This window comes from Syngnathoides biaculeatus, chromosome 10 (genome assembly GCF_019802595.1).
Source record: "Syngnathoides biaculeatus isolate LvHL_M chromosome 10, ASM1980259v1, whole genome shotgun sequence".
Classification (NCBI taxonomy): domain Eukaryota; kingdom Metazoa; phylum Chordata; class Actinopteri; order Syngnathiformes; family Syngnathidae; genus Syngnathoides; species Syngnathoides biaculeatus.
Window position 1 is genome coordinate 7,912,687 of NC_084649.1, and position 25,555 is coordinate 7,938,241.

The 25,555-nt window shown below is 40.3% G+C and overlaps 3 protein-coding genes and 1 long non-coding RNA gene across 5 annotated transcripts; 2 read left to right on the top strand and 2 right to left on the bottom strand.

The window, feature by feature from the left end:
- Window positions 1-581: 581 nt before the first annotated feature.
- Window positions 582-3,476, bottom strand: LOC133507427 (uncharacterized). The gene is made up of 3 exons (XR_009796811.1): window positions 3,347-3,476; window positions 1,403-1,463; window positions 582-1,290 (listed from the first exon to the last, which is right to left on the bottom strand). It is a non-coding gene; the product is annotated as an uncharacterized LOC133507427 (long non-coding RNA).
- Window positions 3,477-3,665: 189 nt separating this feature from the next.
- On the bottom strand, window positions 3,666-12,966 carry zbtb49 (zinc finger and BTB domain containing 49). The gene is made up of 8 exons (XM_061832417.1): window positions 12,766-12,966; window positions 12,312-12,497; window positions 10,343-11,442; window positions 10,217-10,263; window positions 10,066-10,139; window positions 8,155-8,237; window positions 7,866-8,027; window positions 3,666-5,602 (listed from the first exon to the last, which is right to left on the bottom strand). The coding sequence occupies exons 2-8, from the start codon at window positions 12,461-12,463 to the stop codon at window positions 4,899-4,901; spliced, it is 2,322 nt and encodes a 773-aa protein (XP_061688401.1). The 5' UTR covers window positions 12,464-12,497; window positions 12,766-12,966; the 3' UTR covers window positions 3,666-4,898.
- Window positions 12,967-12,987: 21 nt separating this feature from the next.
- Window positions 12,988-16,000, top strand: lyar (Ly1 antibody reactive homolog (mouse)). Its single transcript, XM_061832419.1, has 8 exons — window positions 12,988-13,580; window positions 13,661-13,775; window positions 13,859-13,966; window positions 14,110-14,193; window positions 14,420-14,738; window positions 14,888-14,947; window positions 15,555-15,640; window positions 15,760-16,000. Exons 1-8 carry the CDS (start codon window positions 13,459-13,461, stop codon window positions 15,895-15,897), a joined length of 1,032 nt encoding a protein of 343 aa, XP_061688403.1. The 5' UTR covers window positions 12,988-13,458; the 3' UTR covers window positions 15,898-16,000.
- Window positions 16,001-17,819: 1,819 nt separating this feature from the next.
- tmem128 (transmembrane protein 128) lies at window positions 17,820-24,795 on the top strand. 2 transcript variants are annotated; one of them, XM_061832421.1, is made up of 5 exons: window positions 17,820-18,011; window positions 21,546-21,678; window positions 21,803-21,964; window positions 23,246-23,293; window positions 24,488-24,795. In XM_061832421.1, the coding sequence occupies exons 1-4, from the start codon at window positions 17,909-17,911 to the stop codon at window positions 23,256-23,258; spliced, it is 411 nt and encodes a 136-aa protein (XP_061688405.1). In that variant the 5' UTR covers window positions 17,820-17,908; the 3' UTR covers window positions 23,259-23,293; window positions 24,488-24,795. The 2 variants fall into 2 exon arrangements, with proteins under 2 accessions (XP_061688405.1, XP_061688404.1); XM_061832420.1 differs by having other exon boundaries at window positions 17,824-18,011; window positions 23,185-23,293.
- The last annotated feature ends 760 nt before the right edge of the window (window positions 24,796-25,555 follow it).

A 25,555-nucleotide genomic window follows, 5' to 3' on the forward strand; every position in this document is an offset into this window, starting at 1 on the left:
ATCTATGTGATGACAATGACCATGTTACCAACCTCACAATACATATGAGCAATGACGTAAGGCGGAAAAGTGCACATGTTTACATTTTTTCAATCACTTCTAAAACAACCATTTTCTTAGCTGCTTATCCTCACGAGGGTCACGGGAGTGGCGGAGCCTCTCCCAGCTGTCAACGGGCAGGAGGTGGGGTACACCCTGAACTGGCTTCCAGCCAATCGCAGGGCAGACAGAGACAGTCGCACTCACAATCACACCTAGGGGCAATTTAGAGTCTCCTATTAATGTTGCATGTTTTTGTGATATGGGAGGGAACCGGAGAGCCCCGAGAAAACTCACGCAGGCACGGGGAGAACATGCAAACGCCACACAGGTGGGGCCGGAATTCAACCCAGGTCCTCGGAACTGTGAGACCAACACTTTCTCATCTAATCCACCGTGCCGCCCACTTCTAAAACATTCCAAGGAAATCTCAATGTCCTATCATTGGTGAGACCAATTAGGCCTGTGTTGTACTCACGCTGTCTCACTGCATTATAAAGATGACTACGTACAGTTTAATATGATGACACAAAACAAGGTCAGTCATTTTAATTCAGTCTTTATTTTTTTTTCCCAGGGCCATGAGTGCTTAAAGATACAAGACTTCGCTGATCCCACCCAGATCAAGAGATACATTATTACAGCATCAGAATGGAGGTTTAAACACCCAGACAAATAATGTTTAATTTGCAATGAATTGCCTGCATTTATGGGAGAGTCATAGGACGGTGAGCCATAGAAAAGTTTGTTGAACCAATGTGTGGTAAGTTGTACAGCTATGAACTCATTTAGTATGTTGAACTTGTACACAGCTGCTCCTCCGTGACAACATGCCACCAAAGTCCCAGCGCAATGTTTGTACTGATGCTAATGCCACAAGAGGAAGCCAACAATAAATTGAGGTACCAGAGTGTGACTACACTTACGCACGATGCTAGTCTGTCCCTGTACCTTTACGCCGTCTGCCAGTTCTTTGCTGAGTAGCCGAGAAGCCTGATTGTTTCCACTTTGTAATAACATCATTTACAGTTGATTCTGTAATATTCAGGAGAGAAGAAATTTCAGCAACTGGCTTGTTGCAAATGTGGCATCCAATGACAGTACCCTGCTGAAATTCAGAGAGCTCTTTAGTTTGATCCATTTTCCCCCAAACTGATGTAAATGTGAAAATTATTTGAAAAATTTATCCACTCGTGGCAGTGAGCCGACTGCAACGCTGGAATTCAGTGATGGCTGTGGAAGCTGATGTCGCTAGAGGAAAAGGGGAAATAGAGTATTGACAGTCATCAGCACGTTACAATGCTACATTTCAGATAAATACATTAGTAATATAAGTTATTAGAATTGGAATGTAAAAAATTACCATGTGTTATAGATGGAGTGGGGACATATGGATACAAGGGGGATTTTCCTATGTGGCAAAACTGATCAAGAAAAAAACAGTCAAAACATATTAATAAGAATGTGTGTGTATGGCACAGGCACATACTTAATGTGTCAATGAAAAATAGCTCAAATGGATATAGTAATTTTAAAATTGACTTGAGTTTTAAAGCAAAGAATGTATTGTAGGACGTTACGCTCCTTTCTCTGTGGTGTCTGACGGGCAAATGAGCATTGGCTGCAATAGCAGGAATGACACACTCACACACGCACACACGCGCACGCACGCACACACACACGAACAAACAGACAAGCACACAAAAAACGAAGGGTAAAAATGCTGCAATCTAGTAATCACAGAAAACTGCAAAAGAAAAAAATCCTTCCAAGTGCTAAGGAAAAATACTGGACACAAAAGGAAAAACTACACACAAATCCCCAAACAACTGCGAGAGAAATGCTGCATATTTACGGTACCCAACAGAGGTCTGCCAGTCCATTTGGGGGCATAACCTCTGGGACAGACCAGTTCTGTGAGACCAAGAGATATTTCAGAGATATTAGATACCCAGTGTCCGACTAACCAACATGACCACTTGGTGGCCACGTTGGTGCTCCAGCACCCCGCAACCCTGAACAGAAGCAGTAAGTAGTACTGAAAATAAATAGATGGATGAAAATTACATGTGAAACAGACTCCCAGTTTCTTTGTTGTAATCATGCAACGTTCGACCATATGACGCACAAGGTGCTGGCCTCCTTGGTTTTTGGTTGTCTCGCCATTCACATGCATGGAATGTGCTGATGACATTTGGCCTCCCGAGTTTAGAGTCACCATTGGCATGGAGCTCAAACTTGGACTAGTCACATCTGCATATACATACCTGTGGTGCTTCTGCGCTTACAGGAATGGTTTGTCACGGAGGACATGTCCCCGAGTGCTCTGGTGGTCTTCCGGTGTGTGGCGTGAACTTGCATTTCTCGCAGTTGTTTTGGGATGGCTGTTGTCTGTCTTTTGTTGTTTGCAGCACTTTTCTTTTGCTGTTCTTATCTGCAATTCGAACACTGTAGCATTTTTAAACTCTTGCGGAATTTTCCTTTTTGCTGTTTTTTGTGATCGCAGCCTTCTTTTTTAAATCTTGGAGTATTTTTCTCTTGCTGTTGTTTTCTGTGAGTGTAGCAATGTGTTTTTTTTAAATCTTGCAATGTTTTTCTTTGCAGTTATATATGCCTGCGTGTTTTTCTTCTTGTGTCATTCCTACTATGGAACTAATATGGAGCACGTGTATCCGTCTGCCACCCTCCCAAGGGTCGCAGGAGTGCTGGAGTCTATCCCAGCTAACAATCGCAGGGCACACGGAGACAGACAACAGTCGCACTCGCAATCACACCATTGGGCAATTTGGAGTCTCTAATGAATGCGGTTTTTGGGATGTGGGAGTAAACCGGAATACCCAGAGAAACCCCACATAGACTAGGGGAGAACATGCAAACTCCACACAGGTGGGGTTGGAATTTCACCCCCGGTCCTCTGTGTACTCCGGTTTCCTCCCACATCCAAAAATCAGGCATTCATTGGAGACTCTAAATTCCCCTAAAGTGGGATTCTGAGCACGACTGTTGGCTGTTTCCATGTGCCCTGCGATTGGCTGGCAACCAGTTCAGGTTGTACGCTGCCGACTGCCCGTTGACCTCTGAAATAGGCTCCAGCACTCCCGCGACACTTGTGAGGGTAAGCGGCTAAGAAAATGTATGGATGGTTGAATTAGACAACTAGTTAGTCTCGGTGATTCATTGCTTCAGAACGCCTCGGTTTCTCCATCACCATGTGTATTCAGAAATGCGATCTCCCAGCCCAGCTGTATCAATTTCCATTAATAATAAAAGTGTTCCGTCAACTCGCTCATAAAAATGAAGTACTTACCGTCGAAAATGATGCACAACAGAGTACAGTATCGGGATTTTGGTTCTACTTGTAACTTCCCGTTTCCTGTACCACTGAGCATGCGCGAAAGCACGTCCTGCGCTCATTTTCATCCGACTAACAAAAGGCTCTCTTCGTTTTCTTGTACTTTACATTCGTCAAACAACCATCTAAATCTCTTTTTTTTCCCCACCTTTTCCAATTATGCGCCTGGAACTTTGACCAGGGGCTATTTCAAAGATGTAATTCACTCTATATGTTTGGAACTGAAGCTATGTGGTTAGACTTTAAGAATATTGGTTTATCATGCTTTAACTTTTGTTTTTAATCCCCCACATTGACTGAATAAGACTCAGGTTTTGGAGAAATGAATTCACTTTTCTATACAAATTTAAAAAAGCGAACATTTCATATAAAAGAAATATCTAACGTGTCAATTTTGGTTGCGTGTGACAGTTTTTTCCCCCCCTATTTTAATTGATTTTTTTTTTGTGCATCATATTGAGAAGGGTTGCAATAATTTGGTTACCCAAATGAGTCACACGGACTCATGAGAATGGTCAAATTTCTCAATTGCTTTAGAAGTATTTCAACCATTTGTGTTCATTTCTAAAGATGACGATGTACATAAAAGAAAGTGTGCATTGAAATCAAACTTGGGAAAAAAAACAACACAGCGGGCAAAAATATTTCAAATCATCCATTCAATTCTGAAACTGGAAGAGTACACTGGGTCAGGTGAGGTGGACGAGTCGCCAGTGAAATGTAGAGAACACGATTCACAGATATGGGGAATTTAGACTACTTATAATTAAAGATGAGGCAGCACAGTGATGCAGCTGGAAAGCGTTGGCCTCTCAGTTCTGAGGACCAGGGTTCAACCCTGGCCCTGCCTATGTGGAGTTTGCATGTTCTCCCCGTGCCTCCGTGGGTTTTCTCCGGGGACTCCGGTTTCCTCCCACATCCCAAAAACATGCAACATTAATTGGACACACTAAATTGCCCCTAGGTGTGATTGTGACTGTTGTCTGTCTTCATGTGCCCTGTGATTGGCTGGCAGCTAGTCCAGGGTGTACCCGGCCTCCTGCCTGTTAACCGCTGAGATAGGCTCCAGCACTCCCTGCGACCCTTGTGAGGATAAGTGGCTACGAAAATGGATGGATGGATAATCCAAGATGAATTTTTAGCAGAGTATCTGAAGAAAATCAATGCAAGCACAGTGAGAGAATCCACCTTGTGAATGTGAAGCAGATGCTAACCAAAAATCCACCATTCCATCCTAATAGGAACAATGCTAACATAAAAAAAAATAACGATAACCTAATAAAGAATCGTGATAAAATGAATACCAGCAGATAAAAAAAAATTAACACATCCTAGCTCAGTTACATTTTTGAGCAAATACTCTACATTGTACGTATAGTTACTGTTTGAAATAAAATGAAATTCACACGAGCGGCAAGGTTTAAAAACTTAATCCAACCAATCGAGAACACCACATTTGCGTCTTGGAGCGTATCTTCAAAGATGAGTGTCATTTGTTCCTGAAGTCTTACTGATCCATGTCATTATCGTTCTGCAAAGTTTTCATTGCAAGGCCCCACAAAGTTACACTTGAGATGAAGTTGCCTTCACTGGACCTGTACGAGCCACTATGGGACCGAGTGGCACAGTAATTGTCTTGGACCGGTAGGTAAGGCTTACCAAACAGGCCTCTACCCATCTCTCCATTCTCCACATAGGGCCCATCTTCAACCTCTTGAGAGACGTGTGATTTAGTCAGCTTCATGTGATCCGGGCCTTGTAGCGCTATGTTCTTCTCCTGGTGGGACGAAGCGAGGAGATAATGCGGCACCAGGAGGCGTAGCTCTGGGAGAGAGGTTGGGGTAGATGCTGGGCTGAGCTGGATACTCAAAGGTGGAGTCTCAACGTGGGGCGTTGGGGGGGAAGGAGTAGGTGGTGAAGGTTTCTCAGGTCCTGCATGAGGCATCAGACAAAAAAAAGGCTGCCTGTTTGTGGCATCACTTTGGCAGATAGCTTTAGTAAGCGAGACTGTTCTATCTGAGCTCCGATTCCGGTCAGAGTTGTCTGTGATGGCGCCATCAACTGGTCCACCTTTGCAGTGCTTGTTGCTGTGTTTTCTCAACATGGCTGACCGTGTGAAACTTTTTCCACAGGTTTTGCAGTGGTAGGGTTTTTCTCCAGTGTGAGAACGGAGATGACGTCGTAAGTCCCCTGAGCTAATGAAGCATTTCCCTGCACAGATATAGAATGCTTATTGTACAGACACAGGGCAGTATGCAAATCTGTTTTAGCATTTCATTAATATTCATCTTCAGGCTCATGACTCATATGCCGTTTGCCATCAATTGTCAGTTAAATCCGCACACGAATAGAATGACTGTTTTAATAGTAACACTTTTTCCACGACTAGTGCCATGTTTGGCCTACTAGTATGCAATCAAACCTTAGTAATACAGTAAACTACCAATTTGTCAATTTATCGTGTCGTGACGCCACTTAATTGCATTTTGGCATTTTAAACCAAGGGTCAGTACCAAATGAAAACCAGTTCTTGTAAAAGATACTATCCTTGACACCCTACTTAAGGTCCATGTACTAGTGCGTTCTTTGCCCTCACAAGTAAAGTATTTAACTTTGGCCTAATAGTTGGACATTTACATGTTGCTCGTGAGGCAAAACTGTTAACAACTTCTGGTGACATAACATTTGACTAACGTCTTGTGTTTCACTAGTATTACTAGCAGCATGCAATTGTTAACTAACACACATTTCTGTCTCAGCAGTAACACTAGTCTGGGATGCTAAATTTGTCCTAGTAGTGAGGGCAAAGAACAAACTCATACACAACCTTCAGCTAAATATCCAGAACACTGAATAAAATTCTCGATAATACTTGATTAAGTTAATGTTAGTGTTCATGACACAACAATAAGGAAGCGAAAAAAATAACATCCATGACAGAGTTCCAATAAAAAAAACAACAACAATAACATTTACCATAATTTCTCGAAAATAATGCGCAGATCTTTCCAAAAATATTTTCAAAAAGTTAATGGAGCGCATTATATTTAGGTATGGATGAAAAATAAAAAATACAATCACATTGTGTAGTTGTATACAGGTATATAGAGTGGTAAAAAATGTATACATATATATTTCTATATGATATTCGATGTCTTATGTTACACATTTATATACAGTATATTACGGTATTGTGCGCCCCCAACCTGAGCTCTCAAGCTCCTCGGGGAGCTTGCATTTTACGATCGTGAGCGTAGCATGCTTGTTTCTACTGCACCAAAGATCGGAAACGACTTTCCGTGAGTTTGTTTTAACTTAAAGACGAAAAATGTCGACTAGAACGGCTAGTTCTGCAGCTTCTTTTAAAAGAAGTATGTCATCACTCGGGCTGATGACGCCGCAAACCCGGAAGTAGCGCGGCAGTCCAAAACAACGATAGCTCGCCTCAATGGCTTCAGGTGGGTAAAATAACGTCAGCTCAAACTATGTCATACGAGGGTCATGGGCACATTAAAAAAAATAAACGGGAGCGCACAAACAATTGAAATGGTTGTTTTTTTAAAAATGTGACAATTACGCTCATTTCTACATGGTTTGAGCTCATATTGTTTGGATAGTCACCTGACGCCATCGTGAAAGATGCTACACATTGGAGCTGAATGGAGGGGGAGAGACTGGGCTGCGCAACTCAAACTCTTGGAATTAAAAAAAATGTTTCCTCACTAACGGCGTGGATGCCAGAGGATGATGACATGCAGTGGGAGCAAGATGGGAAGTTCATGATGCAATGCAAGAGGCACTGGAACTGTACCAAGTCATCAATGATAAGTTCCACAGCGATGCACCAAAGGTAGCTACGATGGATATTTTTCTGATTGGAGAGGAGTCAGATGCTTCTTTTGAAGTTTTGGCCAAGGATGTGTAATGTAGAGGATAAACTGCACTACGCACAGACATTTTATGCACAAATAGTTAGTAAAAAAAAACTTCAAGTTAAATACTGGTAAATAGTTTATTTATTCAAGAGTATAATGTGTGTTATCAACACTATTAATAAAATATTATGCCATAATTGAGCATTTATTTTAGTCGGTTGAGGGAATCTGTTCTGACAATTACAGGGACCAGGACAAGTGTGTCCTGTGGCCTGTCCCGAGTTATATATTACCGCTACATCAGCACATGCACAATAATTATTATAAATGATTGCTGTACAGACAGCTTTTGAAAAACAATACAAGTACAAACCTAACAAAATATAAATACAGATAATTCCCAATATTTTAAGCATATGGGTAGGAGCAAATTGGTGTTGCGCGTTGTACATTGGTAGAAGGGTTTTCCTGATTTTTTTTTTTAGGTCAACTTTGGGGGTGCGCGTTATACTAAAGGACACATTACACTCGAGAAATTAGTGTATTTACAAAGTATTGGGGAAAAAAAAGAATTTCTTTTCAACAAAATACAGACTTACCACAGGTGTTACAACAGTGTGGTTTCTCACCACCATGGCAGGCTTTGTGCTTCAGAAGTTTCCTGTGTGTGTTGAAGGATTTTCCACACTGGTCACAAGTAAATGTCTTGTCTGTGGCGTGTGTCCTCTTGTGTTCTTTGAGATTGCTCAGGTTGTTGAATCCTTAATAAATTGAACACCAAAGTACAATGAAGACAAATGTGTACAATTGGTTATTTAAAAAAATGATACAAGTTGACAACTTTTTTACAAATGATAACAATTGGTCATTTTTAGAAACATAATTTACCTCGACCACATATGTCACATAGATGTGGTTTTTCTCCCGTGTGCACCACTTTGTGACGGTGGACATCCCCTGATGCAGTGAACCTATGGGAGGTTGAGGACATTGCATGTGACATACTTGACGTGACATCAAAATGACAATTTAATTCATGCTTTGCAAGCAAATAAATAGTACTAAAAATAAGTTGTTGCGACTTTCAGCTTGTCCCGTCACAGACCACCACAACTGGCTGATCCCATTTCTTTATTTACAACTTCTACCTCTTTATGCGTCTGTTCAAATGTTAGCGCCTCAAACCTGAAATTCCATCAAGGAGACAACAGAGGCCACAGGAGGATCAAATGTTTGGAAAAATTAGACGACCGTTCCTCGATGGCGTAATTTCAAGATGACATCACATCATTGACGTGTGTCACAAATCAAACGTCTTTGTGCCTCAATTATTACTATCACAACAAATGTCCACTTTATTCAAATAGGATCAACACTGTTACTCAAATAGGATCAACACTGTTACTCCCACTCAGAACTTTGCAGATGCAGACACAATTGAGACTGGTCTTGGCCAGCACAACACACATCCCTGCCCCCTCTGTGCATTTCTGACTTGAATTTTGTATAGTGTTAATACGTTCCCTATGTATTACCTGGAATGTAAAGATTTAGTACAACCATCAAAATAAAAAATGAAAAATTGGGCCAAATGCATTTGACAATATCATAGCCTAAATTACAGACCTTGATCACACAGTAACCATGTCATTCTAAACACTGCCCAAAATCAAACATACAGGAAAATGTGTATATATTTAAAATAAAATGGACAAGGAATGACAAACTTCAAATACTTGGGGTCAACAATAGAGAGCAATGGAGAGTGTGGTAAAGAAGTGAAGAAACGGGTCCAAGCAGGGTGGAACAGTTGGCAAAAAGTGTCTGTTGTTCTATGCGACTGAAGAGTCTCCGCTAGGATGAAGGGCAAAGTTTAGAAAACAGTGCTGAGGCCAGCTATGATGTACAGATGAGAGACGGTGGAACTGAAGAAAGAACAGGAAGTACAACTGGAGGTAGCAAAAATGAAGATGCTGAGGTTCTCACTTGGAGTGAACAGGTTGGATAGGATCAGAAACGAGCTCATTAGAGGGACAGCCAAAGTTGGATGTTTTGGAGACAAAGTTTGACAGAGCAGACTTCGATGGTTTGGACATATCCAGAGGGACGAGAGTGAGTATATTGGTAGAAGGGTGCTGAGGATGGAGCTGCCAGGGAAAAGAGTGAGAGGAAGACCAAAGAAAAGGTTGATGGATGTAGTGAGGGAGGACATGAGGGGAGTGGGTGTTAGAGAGGAGGATGCACGAGATAGGCTTAGATGAAAAAAGACGACACAATGTGCCGACCCCTAATGGGAGAAGCCGAAAGGAAAAGAAGACAAGGAAGGACAAAAACAGAAGATTAACCATTTCATTTGAAGTCATTCTCTGTGTACAATCCAGCTGGTCCGCTCCCATTGTTAGACGTCACTCTCGAGGAGCCAAAAGACTTCTGCACAAGATGCACCAGTAGGTAGTCCCTTGATTTAAACTAGCCAGTGGAACCTCCTCATTGTTCGATCCCCGCACCATGATGCACATTCAAAAACTCAGATAAACCTTAATATGGTGGTGTGAGAAATCCTTTTCCGTCGCTTTTGAAGTCGTAAGGAACGCCGAATGATGCAATTAAGAGAAATGAGATCCACCAGGAGAGTCACTCTCATATTTGTTTGGCAAAGTTAATATGTCAGGTGCCCTTCTGACACAATCGTGCAAACCAACTTAATGTTTCATTTTATATTCCGTTGTTTGCTAAATGTTACCTATCTTAAAAGAGAAAAAAAATAACAAAATGTACTAAAAAATATGTTTGTGTTACCTTTTGCCACATAACTCACAGATGTATGGTTTCTCTCCGGAATGTCGTCGCAAGTGTGTCTGTAGATTTCCTGCCTGCGAGCAAAAAACAAATATGGCATTTCAGTCAAACAAAAAAGCAAATCCTAAAGCTATTTGCGATTTGATAATACCTGTGAAAAGTTCTTCCCACAAATGTTACATTCAAAGGGCTTCTCACCTGTAGCGAGCAAAAACAGGAACATGAGAACATATATCTGTAGCACCATAGTAAATTAGACAGATGAGAGACAAAGTACCTGTATGAGAGCGTTTGTGCATCTCCAGGTTGCTTGGATGCTTGAAGATTTTTCCACACACGTTGCAGGAATATTTGTGGGCCGTATGCTGTGGTGTTTCAGGCAAGGACTGCAGTCCTTGCTCCTCAAGGTTTTTAGGGTGCGGTCTTGGATTTTCAGCATCTGACGGTGTCTTAGGTGCGTCTTCCCTGACAGTGACAAGGCTTTCAGTAGGAGTTTCTTGAGTCCCAATCTGGACCACAGAAACAACTTGCCGATTGTCTTTGGGGCAGTTGAGGATGGGCTCGCTGACTGATTCCGCAAACATTTCCTCCAAAGCCTTTTGACAACGCAGGTAGTTGTATTTCTTCAGATACAATGTTTTCTTTGGCCGCACTGGCCCACTGAGGATGGGATCAGCATGGTCAGAGCTGGGGGTGTTTAAACTATCTGAGGGTGTCAGTGCTGACACATGATTCTTGTCAGTTGCCATGGATGTGCAAGGAGGGTTGGGCTGAACTCTGTTTCCTGAGCATAAATGGGAGTCGTTGCCTCCCTGGTTGAGCCCAAGTTGACACTGCGAGTCCTCCACGACAACTGAAGGGCCTGCACCCTGATTTGAGGCCTGAATTGCACTTTGTTTGAAGTACTGCTTACTGTAGAAATTCCGAAGCTTGTAACCATATACCAACTGTTTTTCTACGGGGGCCTGGGTGTTGCTACCTGACTCACTTGAACTGGTGTTAGGCACAGAAATACGCATTCGTTTGGTTTGCTCCATAAAGCCAGGTCTTGGTACTTCAGCGGGACAGTGGAGGTCAACATCATTAGGCAGGCTGCTTCCTAGGAGGCAGTCATGCTCTGAAGTCAGCATGGCTGGGAGGGGAAACGACGGGATTTCCACCTGTGGGGGGCAAGGCTTAAGGAAAGTGTTACACATGCTTTGGACGTTTGGAACTTGCAAACACTGAGCCATGTTGAGGAGCGCTTGTACATTATCTTGGTTGATGTCAAGATGGGAGGTGTACATGTAGTCCAATATTTGACCAATGCTACTGACATCTTGGATAACCAAGTTGAACACTTCATTTTTCTGACTGGGAGAATTCTGGAATAAGGATCTGGGGAAATCAAAGAAGCAAAATGATTTGTTATTTGTCTGCACTTCAATTGGTCATTTTCATAGTATTCATATTTAGTAGATACTTGTACATGGTCAAAAAGTCACTTAAAAAGCAAAAGGTTGTAATGATAGATTTGGACATTTGGGAAGAGTACTAACTCTCTGTACTGAACTAAAATTAGTCAAATACTGTACTTCAGTGTAAGTAAAAACATACAGACTCTGCATGACTTAAATACAAAAGTTTTTTTCCCTTGGCATTATGGAAAGATAATTTCTAGCTGTCAATTTACACTGGACAAAAATACAAGTACAACACTTGTCTTAGCTGGGTAGCACATCTGCCTCACAGTTCTGTGCGCCTGGTTTGAAATCTGGCCTCACCTGTGTGGAGTTTACATGTTCTCCCTGTGCCTGTGTGGGTTTTCTCCAGGTAGTCTGGTTTCCTCCCACATCCCAAAACATTTGTGTGGTAGTTTGATTGAAGACTCTAAATTGCCCATAGGTGTGAATGTCTGTGTGAATGGGTTCTTTATTTATATGTGCCCTACGGTTGGTTGGCGACGAGTTCAGCGTGTACCCTGCCTCTCGCCCAGAGTAAGCTGGGATAGGTTCCAGGATGTCCACAACCCTTGTGAGCATACCGTAAGTGGTACAAAATATGGTTACTCTTTGTCATTTGTGCACACTTCCAAAGTGCAAGTAATTTTTTTGTCCAATTGAGGTATCGATTTAGGGAGGGAATACTACTACATGTACTCTTTCACCTTTTATCACTTGTATACATTTGGCCTGATAAACCAATAATTTTCTTGCACAGATAAAAATTATGTTGCATTTGTCAACAAAACAACGAATACTACATACCTGAAATATGAGCTGAATGCAGCTAGTACATTTTTGTGGGTTTTGAAACAGACCCCTTTGACCACCAACATGCAGTCGCAGAGCATTCCCTGAATCCTCTGCTCCTGGAGTTGCTGCAGTAAATAGGAGCTATGGCTGGATAGTGTGTCCATGCTCACTCATCCATAGAAGCACCCGGTCATAAGGCTAGTGGAAGGGAAGAGAACACACATTGTTTAGTCGGTGACAGGAAATACTGTAGTTTATGACATGCAAGAAAACCACAGTCTTCTGGTTTAGCAAGTTGGACGGACATGCGACATAAAGATAATAACAGGGGCGCTTCGTTCTGTCGTAAAGCATTCTACGCACAAATCGACAGTAATAGCTAGCATGCTAAAAGAAGATATGCTCCCAAAGCAATTTACTATGAATTGGGGGGAAGGAAACCTAGTTCACACACGTGTACTATTACCTGGCAAGAATGAAAAGTTCACTTAGTGGTTGTTCGCTATTGCTGCACTCGGATCCACATACTTTGGATGCATTCCCTAATTTGGGTGATGGCCAGGTTACCTCTCCTCTGCTGATGCCTCATTTCCTGGGACTGATAGTTTTTCGAGCTTCTTTATAAAGATAATAGCACTCATTTTGGAAGACTGGAACTGAATTATAGGTACTATAATACCCTTAATGTGAAGATAACTAACACAGGGACACCAGCGGCTTAAACAGTATACAAATAGTTAGGTCCGCCAGGTCGGAACTTTGTTTTGTATTTCGTGTACACATACGGAAGACTGATAGTGGAGCAATTCTAAATTCTGGTGGTTTAACGTGTATTTTGAAAAGTCCATTCAATCAAATTTGGTGGAACAGGGCGAGGATAGCGTTCCATGTCACTCGTTTCTAAATTATTTTAGATAATCTAACATATTGATATTGTTACGTTACATACCTTAGTTTAACCGCTTCTTCACCGATTACAACATTTCATTTGTGCAACGTTAGATACCGCTTTCGTCTTAGCTCGGCTAATGCCTGTATAAGGAAGAATTTTGAATTGACGTCTTTTTACGTTATTGACATTACCAGTCATCGGCAAAGCAGAGGCAACGTTGTACTCTCTGTTTAATCCACTTGTACGTGGACAGCGGAGTTATTCAGCATGGTGTTCTTCACATGCAATGCTTGTGGCGAATCCCTGAAAAAAGCCCAGGTGGATAAACACGTGACAATGTGCCGGAGTTGCCAAGTTCTGTCTTGCATTGACTGTGGAAAAGATTTTTGGTAAACTTTGGTGCCTTTTTTTTCGTTGACTTGGAAAAAAAAAAACGATTTTATAAAATATCTTGCTTTATGTTTTCAAGGGGTGATGACTACAAAAATCACATCAAATGCGTCAGCGAAGACCAGAAGTATGGGGGTAAAGGCTATGAGGCCAAAGCAAACAAAGGAGATGTGAAACAGCATCAATGGATCCAGGTAAAAGTCCCCCTCCAAGCTCCATTAAGTTATCATTCAAGGAGAAATATTTGTACTTAAATATCATAACTGTGTTGCTAAAGAAAGTCCATGAAGCCATGAATAAACCTGGAGTTAGTGTGAAGCTGAAAGCTGTCCTCCAGCAAGTCAGCGCATACGACAATGTCCCAAGAAAAAAATCAAAATTTGAGGTGGGTACATATGTCAAAATTACCTGTACTTGATTTTTAAGGCCGAAGGACATGATTGATTGCTTGTATTAATGACCATGTTGGTGAATATGCCTCCTGAGTAAGAGCTTGTAGGATCTAATCACTGTGAAACCTTCCATCAGAATTGGATGAGGAACAGTCTAAGGATTACCAACTCAAGTCTACTAGAAGAGGTGTGGGGTATCCTGAATGCACCTACTGACATTGTAAGTGACTAATAAATGTTTATTTGCCCACTACCCTGTTTCTGCCAACACGGCAACTATGATAAAGAACTACACGAGCGGTGTCACACTTAATCAACAACTAATTGATTATCAAATTTATCAGCTATTTTGACAATCGATCATGCAGAGCCATTGCTTAACACAGTTAATAAGATGTTTTGAAGATGTTGCCCTTAATTAATGTTCATTACTTGTAATCTGACAGACCCCTGATGTACCCAAGATGAAAAAACCAGTGCAAAAGACACAAACTGAAGTTGAAGTGGTTAGTAATACTAAAGAGACACAAAATGGCCATTCAGACATAAAGAAAAAGAAACTTAAAACACCAGAGTGTAAAGAAGGCCACCAGCAGGCAAATGGAAAACCTGAGAAAATATCAAAAAAGGCAAAGCTGGCAGTAGCCGAGGAAGAGCGGGTGACTAAGAAGAAAAAGGATAGAAAGAGATCACGGGTTTGTGAAGACAGTGAAAATGGGACCCAAGATGGTGCTGTTGAGAAAATGTCCAGCAAAAAGGTGAAAAGTAAGTAATATTAATGGTCTTCACAAGTCTTGTGAACATGTGATCACTCTTGCCAATTAGGAAGAGAATCAATTCTGGAATCTCCAGTCACTACACTTTTGTCACTATTTATAAATTAAATCTAAGAACTCTTATCTCATTTCTTCCAGTTGACCAAACAGCAGAGGTTGTTGTCTCTGAGTGGAGTGAGGATCTAGAGCTTGCCAAAGGTATGCTTAGTGTATTCTGATGTTTAGATGATACATACAATATTTTGACAAAGGACTTCAGTGCCATATTACAGCATTTTTATTTCGGCCTCCAGACTACAAACAATTTTTGTCGAATGACTTTCAGCCAGCAGCTTGCTTTCAGCTGTTATAAAAGCTACTAGAACAGCACATATTTTTGTACTTTGAGTAGTGTATTGCTTGCACAGCCATAATATACTTAGTGCCGTGAAAAGTACTGGGCCCAATCTGAAAAATCTTACATTTTTACATAGTTTTCCAACTTTGTTTAAGATCATCAAACAAATATAACATAAGTGAGTTTGAAATTTTAAGTTGCCTTCGTGGGAGACAAGTTGCTCCTAGTGTAGTAGCATTATGACTGTTCATTTTTAACAAAACTGTCTTACTGAAATGTATCTAACATAAGAAAGAGATAGACATAGTATGGATTGGAAAAATATGAAGTTGACTATATTTGGGCATGCAGGGTTTCTGCTTGGCAGCGATATGTCTCCCCTAATTATTAAAAATTGAAGCCACTTGGATGCAGCAGTGTTAGCTTTGTTGTTGCAGCGCTTGATGAGTGTTTTTGAACACCTCCTAGGGAATTTCAAATGGAAAGAAACTATCAAGGCAGTATTGAGAAATTCACCTGGCCAGCAATTACCAGTGAAGAAACTTAGGAAGAAGGTAACATGTCGATGTATAGCATTTATTTCCCTTTGACCACTTTTATTATTCTTATTTTCCTTTCGGTTTGTCCCTGGTAATGTTTGGCATAAAATGAAAGAATATATTTCCTTCTGCAGGTTCTGGCTGCCTACTTCTCAGTCGCTGGTGATGGGAATTTAAAGACAAAGGAGGAGGTCCTTGCAATTTTCAATAAGAAGATTAAACACAATCCCAAATTTAGAGTTTTGAAGGACAATGTTAGCCTTGTAAATTAAGCAAATTCCACCTGTATGGCATGAAATGTACAATATATTGGTTCATGATTATTGAATAATGATGTTCAGGTAAGCTCTTGATGATTAAACCATTTGTCTTTGAGCTATTTTGTATTTATCTGAATCAGCTTTATTGGTCAAGTGTGTAACAACACACAAGGAATTTGTCTCTGGTGGTCGGTGTTGCCCTGGTACGACATTGAGAACAAAGAACAAGAGTTATTACAGAGGCCACTCTCAACACATTAATGTATAGCGTGTAATTTGTGCAGAAAATGACAAATGTAACAGCTGACTGCTTGGCTCAACATTCCATGGGTGGGAAATGGCACCTTATCTGGGGGATTGGATGTTCCTGTGGGGGAAGGGGAATCAGGTGCACCTGAAGTAAATTTGATTCTCAACCGTGACAAAGTTAATGCACATTCCTCAGCATCTGCAATGAAGTTCTCTTGGCCAGCAACACAGACGCTCCATAGAAGATGGAAGCTTGAGGTGATTTTTTTTTTTTTTTTTTTATGATTTTTCTCCTAAAATGAGCAACATTCGGTCACGCACGAACAGAAGCGCACACACACACACACACACACCTCATACTTACAGCAGGAATATTAAGCTTTGCCAATCCCACTAAATTTAACGCTAATGTTACTTCATTCGGTTGAGATTGTATATTGTATACTTTGGGTATCGGCGGAGGTGTTCGTCAAGTGTGCCAGTGTTCAAGTTGTGTTTTCAGTCCTAGAGTAGGACAGTAGATTATTACTTTATGCTTGTTTCTCTTCTACACTGGATGACGAAAAAAACAAAGACAGCTGTACCTTAGTGTTGCAAAACAAAAACCACTTTTATTACTATTGGAGCGATTTCTTTGTTTGACTGTGTGACCTTGTGATGTTTTTCCATGAGTCAGCCCATTACAAAGGCCAATTTGTCATATTTAACCTGCAGGCTTTTATTACTTGCATATTACATCCATCCATCCATTTTCATAGCTTCTTATCCTCACAAAGGTCACGGGGAGTGCTGGAGCCTATCCCAGCTGTCAACGTGCAGGAGGCGGGGTACTCCCTAAACTGTTTGCCAGCCAATCACAGGGCACATAGAGACAAACAGCCGCATTTGCAATCACAGCTTGGGGCAATTTCGAGTGTCCAATTAATGTTGCATGTTTTGGGGATGTGGGAGGAAACCGGAGTGCCCAGAAATAACCCACGCAGGCATGGAGAGAACATGCAAACTCCACACAGGCTGGTCCGGGATTGAACCTGGGACCTCAGAACTGTGAGCCCAACGCCTTTCCAGCTGCTCCACTGACATGTATAGTTTAAATTTCAGTTATTTTAAAAGGGAACTTTGAGGTGTCCATCCCTAGATAAATATTTAAAAAAAAAAAAATATTCGCAACCAAAATTGGTCAATATCTGCATTGTTGAGAAATAATTATTAACGCAGCGAACATCTTTGCCTATCTGGAAGTTTTTTGATTCAGTTAGGTTCTTGTCAGTCACATGAAGATAATATTTAGAGATTTATGGAGTTCTGCCTGTGCGCTGTGAATGGCTGGCAACCAGTTGAGGGTGTATCCCACCTGCTCCCCTGTGATAGCTGTGATAGGCTCCTGCACTACAGCGACCCTTGTGAGGATAAGCGGCTCAAAATGGATGGCTAGATGTAATTGAACTAGCAACAGTGCTACACATTTTGCTACACCGAGCGATGACAATCTGATGTACAATAGTCCATTGTGAAAATGTTTTGACGTCATGATCATAGTCGTAAAATTTAGGCGGCCTATGTGCTTTTTTTTTTGGGGGGGGTACATTTGTTTGACACCACGTTTAATGTAATAATGAATAAAGGTATGAATTTTAGCCTGTGTTGGCCGGTTCCCAAAGCAATCCAATCGGGTCACAGAAAACTACAACGGTCGCATTTACTGTCGTCATACAACGCGACTCTGATACAGGAAGTGCTTTAAGCACTCGGATGCGTGTAGCAATATCTTTTCATGATGCTGGATGACAGTGAATTCGCAACGTTGAGAAACAGATTCCAAAAAAATGCCGAGTTACTCATGCAGGCAACAAACACGTCGCTCGACGAAGACAAGTGTAAGTATAAAGATTTGTTTTTGGTTAAGCCTCTCCCTATTTTACTCTTAACATGGGTCTGGGAGGTCTGTACAGATGAGCTGTTGGCTGAATTAGCTAATGCGTTCTTCATATAGGCGGATAACTCATCATTGAAGTGGGACTGCATAGAGTAAAGCCTGGAATAAAAGGCAGTGGCGAGTCTTCATCTCAGTTTAGTGCTTGGTTATATCTTTTTAAACTTTTTCCCCCCCTTCCAATATTAATTGTGAGACATGGTAGGCAGACCTCGTACAGCTAAGACAGGACATTGCCGACGTTGAATGTGTTGTACTGCTTGGTTGACGTGGATTTCTCTTTGGGTATACAATGAACAGCATTGCCTTTGAAACGGAGCTGGCTGAAATCCAGCAATTCTTCACTGTTTTGACAGAGCGAACACATTCACCACTGTGACCAAACGCATAGAAGCGCTTTGCGATCTCCCACCACCAAAGAACAGCATAAGAAAAAATGAAGGATGCGAGGGCCACATAAACATCTTTACCTTTGATTTACATGACACACTCAAACTAATCTATAACACCACTTAAAGATATGTACAGCAATTTATTTCTCGTATTTATACTATATAAACAAAGCAAGGTGATCAAGCCAATTTTTTTTTTTTTAATGTTTAGGTAGCCAGCGGCCCTGCATCGCACTAGAAGGAAACTGCCTGTACTGAGCATCAGAACCATATATGCACATGCACAACCAAAACGAATGCAATCTATTCAAAGTTAACCATGTAACAGTAGAAGGTATAACTGAAGATTTGCCACTGCCAATTATCCATTCATTGGAGTGTTGTGAACGCAAATGTTTCCATTTTTGATGCAAATAGGTTTCTGCAATGTTTTAAAATCTTGAAAAGCTCCATATATAACCTTTTTATTATAATTCTATGAATAGTGGTCTTGAAAAATGTCACATAGGTGGAAAGGAAAAAATTAACTGCACAAACGCAGCCCACTGAACAGTCACAGCCGTACCCTGACTGGATGATTACTGAATGATAAGTAGTTGATTGAAAAGAAGGTGATAGATGACCAAATATCATGCCTTGTCACTCAGTGTAGAAATATAAATGCAATTCCAATGAAGTTGTCTTATTATGTTAAAAATAAATAAAAATAGAATACAATGTTTAGCAGATATTCTTCAGCCTATTTTTAATTGAATACACTAGAAAGACATTTAATGTTCAAACTGATAAACTTAATTGTTTTTAGCAAGTAATCATTAACTTTGGATTTTATTGCTGCAACACATTTGGGGGGGGGGGGGAAGCTGGACGACATGGGGGAAAAACGACTAACGAGAGTTGAGGAATGCTCATTAAGTACCTGTTTGGAACATCCCATGGGTGAACAGGCAAATTGGGAACAGGTGAGTGCCATGATTGGTTAAAAAAAGGAACTTCCCTGAATTGCTGTCATTCACAAGCAAAGATGGGCTGAGGTTTCTTTATGAACAGGTGGGTGATTAAATAGTCAGACAGTTTAAGGACAATGTACAATTGCATGGAAATTAGGGATTTCATCATCTACAGCCCATTATACCAGCAAAAGAGAGAATCTGGAGAAATCACTGCTTGTAAGCAGCAAAACCAACATTGAATGCCCGTGGCACTGCCTCAAAAGTAAACAATGTGTGAAGGTTATCACCACGTGGGTTCAGGATTCAGAAAACCAATGCCAGTCCTGTAAATACAGTTTGGCGCTACATGCACAAGTGCACCTTAAAACTGTACTCTGCAAAGCAAAATACATGTATCACCAGCCAGAAACACAGCCAGCTTCTCTCGGTTCGAGCGCATCTAAGATGGACTGATGCAAAGTCGAAAAGTGTTCTATGGTCTGATGAGTCCATATTTCATATTCTTATTGGAAATTGTGGATGTCGTGTCCTCTGGGTCAAAAAGAAACGAACCATAAGGACTTATGGATGCAAACTTCATAAGCCAGGATCTGTGACGTTATGGGCCTATATTAGTGCCAATGATAGGGGTAACTTACACATCTGTGAAGGCACCATTAATGCTGAAAGTTACATACCATAATTTCTCAAATAATGCGCAATTTTTTTCCAAAAATATTTTCAAGTCAACAGAGCGCATTATATTTAGGTATAGATGAAAAATAAAAAATACAATCACATATAGTCATATACAGGTACATAGAGTGGTTAAAAAGGTTATACATATACATTTCAATGATATTCAATGTCTTATGTTAAAGATTTATATATATTACGGTATATGTTCGCCACCAACATCACTAACGGGGGCTGGAGGCTGTGCAATTAGCACGATAGACCTTCCCCTCAAAATGCTGATTCTAATGAGAAATAAAGGGAACCAAGTCTCTTAGGATTCACAAGATGTTTCCCCACAAACGCCATGGATACAACAGAGGTTGACATGCTGTGGTAGCAAGGTGGGATCACTTTTCATGAATGCAGGAGGCACCAGAACTGGACCAAGTCATCAATGATGAGTTTGACAGTGATGCACCAAAGGCAGCTACAATGGATATTTTTCCGATTGGAGATGAGTCAGATACTTCTTTTGAAGTCTTGGCCAAGGATGTGTAATGTAGTGGATAAACTGCACTATGCACAAACGTTTTATGCGCAAATATTCAATGCAAAAATGTTTAAGTTAAAGAGTGTAAAATATATTTTTTTTTATTTAAGACTGTAATATGTGTTGACAGTATTATTAAAATGTTATGCCATCATTTAGCATGTATTTGAGTTGGTTGAGGGATTCTGTTCTGACAATTACAGGGACCAGGAGAGCGTGTCCTGTGGCCTGTCCCGAGATTATATTACCGCTGCATCAGTACATGCACAAAGATTATTATTAATGATTGTTGTGCAGACCTTTTTTTTGAAAAACAATAAAAGTACAAACCAAGCAAAATCAAAATACAGATAATTCCCTATATTTTGAGCATATGTATAGCAGCAAATTAGTGGTGCGCATTGTACATTGGAAGAAGGGTTTCCTAATTTTATTTTAGGTCAACTTCGGAGGTGCGCATTATACTCAAGAAATTACGGTCCATGTTTTGGAGAAACAAATGCTGCCATCCAAGAAATGTTTTTCAAGGACGTCCCTGCTTATTTCAGCAAAACGATGATGGTAAACCACATTCTGCACGTTACGACTAGACTTATGCTGATTTTTATCAGCCCAATCGGAATTGGCCGATAATTGGCATTTTATCAGCTTCGTCATAATTAAATTCCAAGAATCTAAGGAATTTCCCATGCACCGTCCAGTATCCAAGAAGTTTATTTCAATGTCATATCTGGAGAAAAAGGTACTTAATTGATTTCCAACCACAGAATCATATTGTATTGTATCATTCTAAACAAATCAATATCCTCCTTGAATCATCAAACGAACTATGATACAAATAGAATTATTGGTGATATGAACTGTAAAAAAAACAAAAAACATTTTTTATAAAGTTATTTGAAATTGTCTTTTGTTTTATATTTCAGGTCCAGGAGAAAAAGATGTCAGACCTCTCCCCCGAATTAACAAGCACTCTGTTTTCTGGATTGTGGCGTCTATCACTGTCACCTACTATGTGGATTTCTTTCGTGTCATCATTGAGAATAATGACATAAAGAGGTAAATGAGCTCTGAATGAGAGACTATATTTTCCCTGCAATCTCACCGTGCAAAAACAAGTATACAGTATATCTAACAAGGCTACATTGAAGAAATATTCTACTCGGATAAATTGTGTTTTCAGTTGGTGGTTTAGTGTGGGCCTGCTTCTTCTTGGGATTTGCCTCTGTCTGGCCATGTTTTGCATTGTGTACCTGGAGTGGTTCAGAGGAATCGTGCACTATGACCAAGAGTACCCTGCGATCCCTCCTATCACCACTGCTTCATTCATTGCTGCATCATGCAGGTATATTAGTCGAAGGCAAACCCGATATTCTTTGGAACATTTTGTAGCCAGTTGAATCTCAGGAGACTGAAAATATTGCGTTTGAATTTTAAAGGTTGAATTTTTTTATATGGCGAATTTGTTAACAGAAAAGCTGAACTGAAATATATGGAAGTAGGTTAGTGCCACCAGGATTTGAATCTGAAAGGTAAAGTGAAATAGGGGCACGGTGGCTCAGTTGGTAAAGATTTGGCCTCACAGTTCTGAGGACCCGGGTTCAATCACAGTTTGCATGTTCTCCCCGTGCCTGTGTGGGTTTTCTCCGGGCACTCCGGTTTCCTCCCACATCCTAAAAACATGCAACATTAATTGGACACTCTAAATTGCCCCAAGGTGTGATTGTGAGTGCAACCATTGTCTGACTCCGTGTGCCCTGCGATTGGCGGCAACCAGTCCAGGGTGTACCCCGCCTCCTGCCCGTTGACTCCTGGGATAGGCTCCAGGACTCCCCGCGACCCTCATGAGGATAAGCGGCAAAGAAAATGGATAGATAGATGGAAGTGAAATAGGATTTGAGTTTGAAATGCCACAGAAAGCGGGATTTAAATTTGCAATGTAAAGTGATCACATTTTCAATAGTTGTATTTCAGCGTAACTTTTCAATTTTAACAGTTCATCTGGCTACAATTCGCTGTCTCAAATTCATCATCTGTGCCACCAGGCAGGATTACTTCAGGTCAGAACCGAACACCCAACCAATCCAGTTACGCTTTCTTAGTATGTGATGTCACGTGACTAAGAAAGCGTAACTGCAATTGGCTGGGTGTTCTGCCTGGTTGCACAGACGGTGAATTTTAGACGGTGAACTGGAGCCGATTGAATTTCAGACAACGAATTGTGGCAACTATTGAACATGTGATCACTTTACATTTAAAATTCAAATCCTGTTTTCTGTGGCAATTCAAATCCTATTTCACTTGAAATTTAAAATTCAAATCCAGGCTGTACTAATCTACTTCCATAGAAATACAGTTATTGGAAATGTAAATCACTTTGAAATAACTGAAAATTTTCAGTGCCATTTTTAATTCAAATCCTGGTGACACATACTTACTTCCATACTATTGATTCCATCTTAATTAGTTTGCTGGCTAAAGAATATATCTTCTTTCGAACCACCAAGATACCAGTAGGTTGCAATTTTCCTATTAAATTGTAATTTGTTTAACATTCCTTTGCAGTTTTAACATTGCACTTTGGCCTGTCTGGTCCTTTTTCACTCCGCTCATCCTCTTCACACAGTTCATGGGTGTGATCATGATGATTTCTTTGCTTGGATGAATGTGACAGGTAAGAATTATTTGTTCTCACAATGATGGTTGAAATTTTTATACTCCCTATCTCACCCCCCCTTCCTCTTGTTTGCTTCAGATTTTACATATTTGTTTCAAATCTCAGAACTGCAATTCCCTCAGAAATTATGTATCATTGCTGTTAAACATTCAGTTTAGAAAAATTTTGCTGCTTTTCAATGTTATCCTTTGCATTTTCGCAGTATAGTTGAACCCTGACTTTCAAACGTACTGTATTTTCCAAATGGGGAAAAAAATGAACTGGAATGATTTTAGGAAATAGCTGTAATTTTACAAAATTACAATTTTAAGGCGGTCTGAACACTTTCTCTATCAACTGTATCATAACTGACAAAAGATTTGGGTTAGAATCATGTTGCCAATAACTATGTGATGTGGGACTTGTTTTTTGTGCCTGGATGCTCTCTTGTTGGTTGTTGATTTTGTATGTTAACTGTGATCCTTTCATCAATAGTCAAATTTAAATGTCATCATGATGACTTTCAGTTTCATCGTGACAATTTCACATCTCATTGTGATGACATTAATCCCATTACAATGATTTTGAATTAAATTCTATCGACATTATATGTCGTCATGACAACTTTAAAGTCATGTTTTTGTTTTTCGTTTTTTGGTGTCTGTGACTACTGTCACATTCTTTCTTACTGAGACTAGGTTCTTCTTTTGACATCAAGTTGGCATGAAAATTCTTGCAAATATGCTATCACCCGCTATTTGCCTTTCATTTATCCAAATGAGCAACAGCTTGTCGACTTGGTCCAGAACATTCTGTCTGTCCTTTACAACATACTTCACGCCCTTGCCTGTATCACAGTAACATTTTTTTCTCCTTCACTGTCAAGACAATTGTGGACTTGTTTCTTCCATTTTTGTGAGCAAGTTATGCAATCCGGGTACCATTGAAGTCCTACTACTCACAAATATTTCAGTCCATAGGGTGTCCCTCGTTCTTACCACACTTGGCCCTTTTGTTGTAGCCATCTTGAGCTTCCAATACAGAAAATAATTTGTTTAAAGCAAAAATTATACCACATTGTGTTCCAAACTTGGCGCAGTGCTGATAAAATAAATCTTTAAAAATGTAGCGTTATCACACCAGTAGTTGGAAAAGCAGATTCGTGTTAAGGACTGACACCTATTTATTGTGGTCTCTACTCTTATGTCCCAGTAATACATGATGATGAAGAAAAGATGGACCACATGAAGATTAAGCCAAAGCAGCTCGATGGAATTCATAAACTGGTCTCTTCTGTTCTATGTGACAAGGAAGATTTGAAGTGATTTTTTTTTTTATTTTATTTTATTCCCCCCCCCCCGTGTAAATTTTTTGAATAGAGCACTGACTTGTCAAGATATGACAGACCACCAACAAAATTTCTTGACATGCATTTTTTTTTTAAACAATACTCCATTAAGTGTTTTGTTCCTTTCAATAAACTTGTACTGCTTTAGATTTTTTTTTTTTCAAACTTCAAATGTTTTTCATGTGCTTGCTATTTTTAATTATAAATAATATTAAATAATACCAATGCACTGTAATTACTGTCCATTTGTAATGGCTTATGACAACTCAAAATTGTGAACATTATTATTTTCATGTGCTTACGTCTTCAAGCGGTGGAACGACTGGTTAGAGCATTAGCCTCACACGTCTGACTACTGGAGTCTTCAAATCCCAGTCCCGTCTGTGTGGAATGTTCTCCCTGTGCCTGTGTGGGTTTTCCTCCATTTCTTCAAACATCCCAAAAATATTCATCAATTGGAGGCTTTAAATTGTCCTTTAGTGTGATTGTGATTGTGACTGGATGTTTTTTCTTTCTCTGCGAATAGCTGGAAACCAGTCCAGGCTGCGACCTTTTTGAGGCTAAGCAGCTCAGAAAATGGATTGGATGTCTTCAAGGGCATATACTTGCAGTGTGCAGCCCAATGTTGACCGTTGATTGAGTGCGCAGTCCTATTTTTATTCTCCGACATTGGTGCAGCCTCACTCTTCTCCAAAACCAGGCGTCTGTTGTAGTACCAGGATTGACTTGTGAGAGGCAGCATGTTTCCAGGTCTACGGCCTACTTAGCGGGTGCAAATTCATGTAATTTGTATTGTGTCAATGACTAGCCGGTCTACAGAAATACTGGTTTAACTCTGTAAAAGTTTAAAAAAAAAAAAGTGCAGACTTAGTACAAATAACTGCCTGTTTAGATAGCTTGATACAGGAAAAATATCAGCACAAAATAGTGTC

Coding starts and splice junctions, on each gene's coding strand:
- zbtb49 (XM_061832417.1), bottom strand. CDS start 12,463: ATGGACACACTATCCAGCCATAGCTCCTATTTACTGCAGCAACTCCAG. Junction 8,238..10,065: donor TGTGAGTTATGTGGCAAAAG/GTAACACAAACA, acceptor AACCTCCCATAG/GTTCACTGCATCAGGGGATG. Junction 5,603..7,865: donor ACACTGTTGTAACACCTGTG/GTAAGTCTGTAT, acceptor ATATCTGTGCAG/GGAAATGCTTCATTAGCTCA.
- lyar (XM_061832419.1), top strand. CDS start 13,459: ATGGTGTTCTTCACATGCAATGCTTGTGGCGAATCCCTGAAAAAAGCC. Junction 14,739..14,887: donor GTCCAGCAAAAAGGTGAAAA/GTAAGTAATATT, acceptor CATTTCTTCCAG/TTGACCAAACAGCAGAGGTT. Junction 15,641..15,759: donor TGAAGAAACTTAGGAAGAAG/GTAACATGTCGA, acceptor TTCCTTCTGCAG/GTTCTGGCTGCCTACTTCTC.
- tmem128 (XM_061832420.1), top strand. CDS start 17,909: ATGATGCTGGATGACAGTGAATTCGCAACGTTGAGAAACAGATTCCAA. Junction 18,012..21,545: donor GTCGCTCGACGAAGACAAGT/GTAAGTATAAAG, acceptor TTTATATTTCAG/GTCCAGGAGAAAAAGATGTC. Junction 21,965..23,184: donor TTCATTGCTGCATCATGCAG/GTATATTAGTCG, acceptor ATTCCTTTGCAG/TTTTAACATTGCACTTTGGC.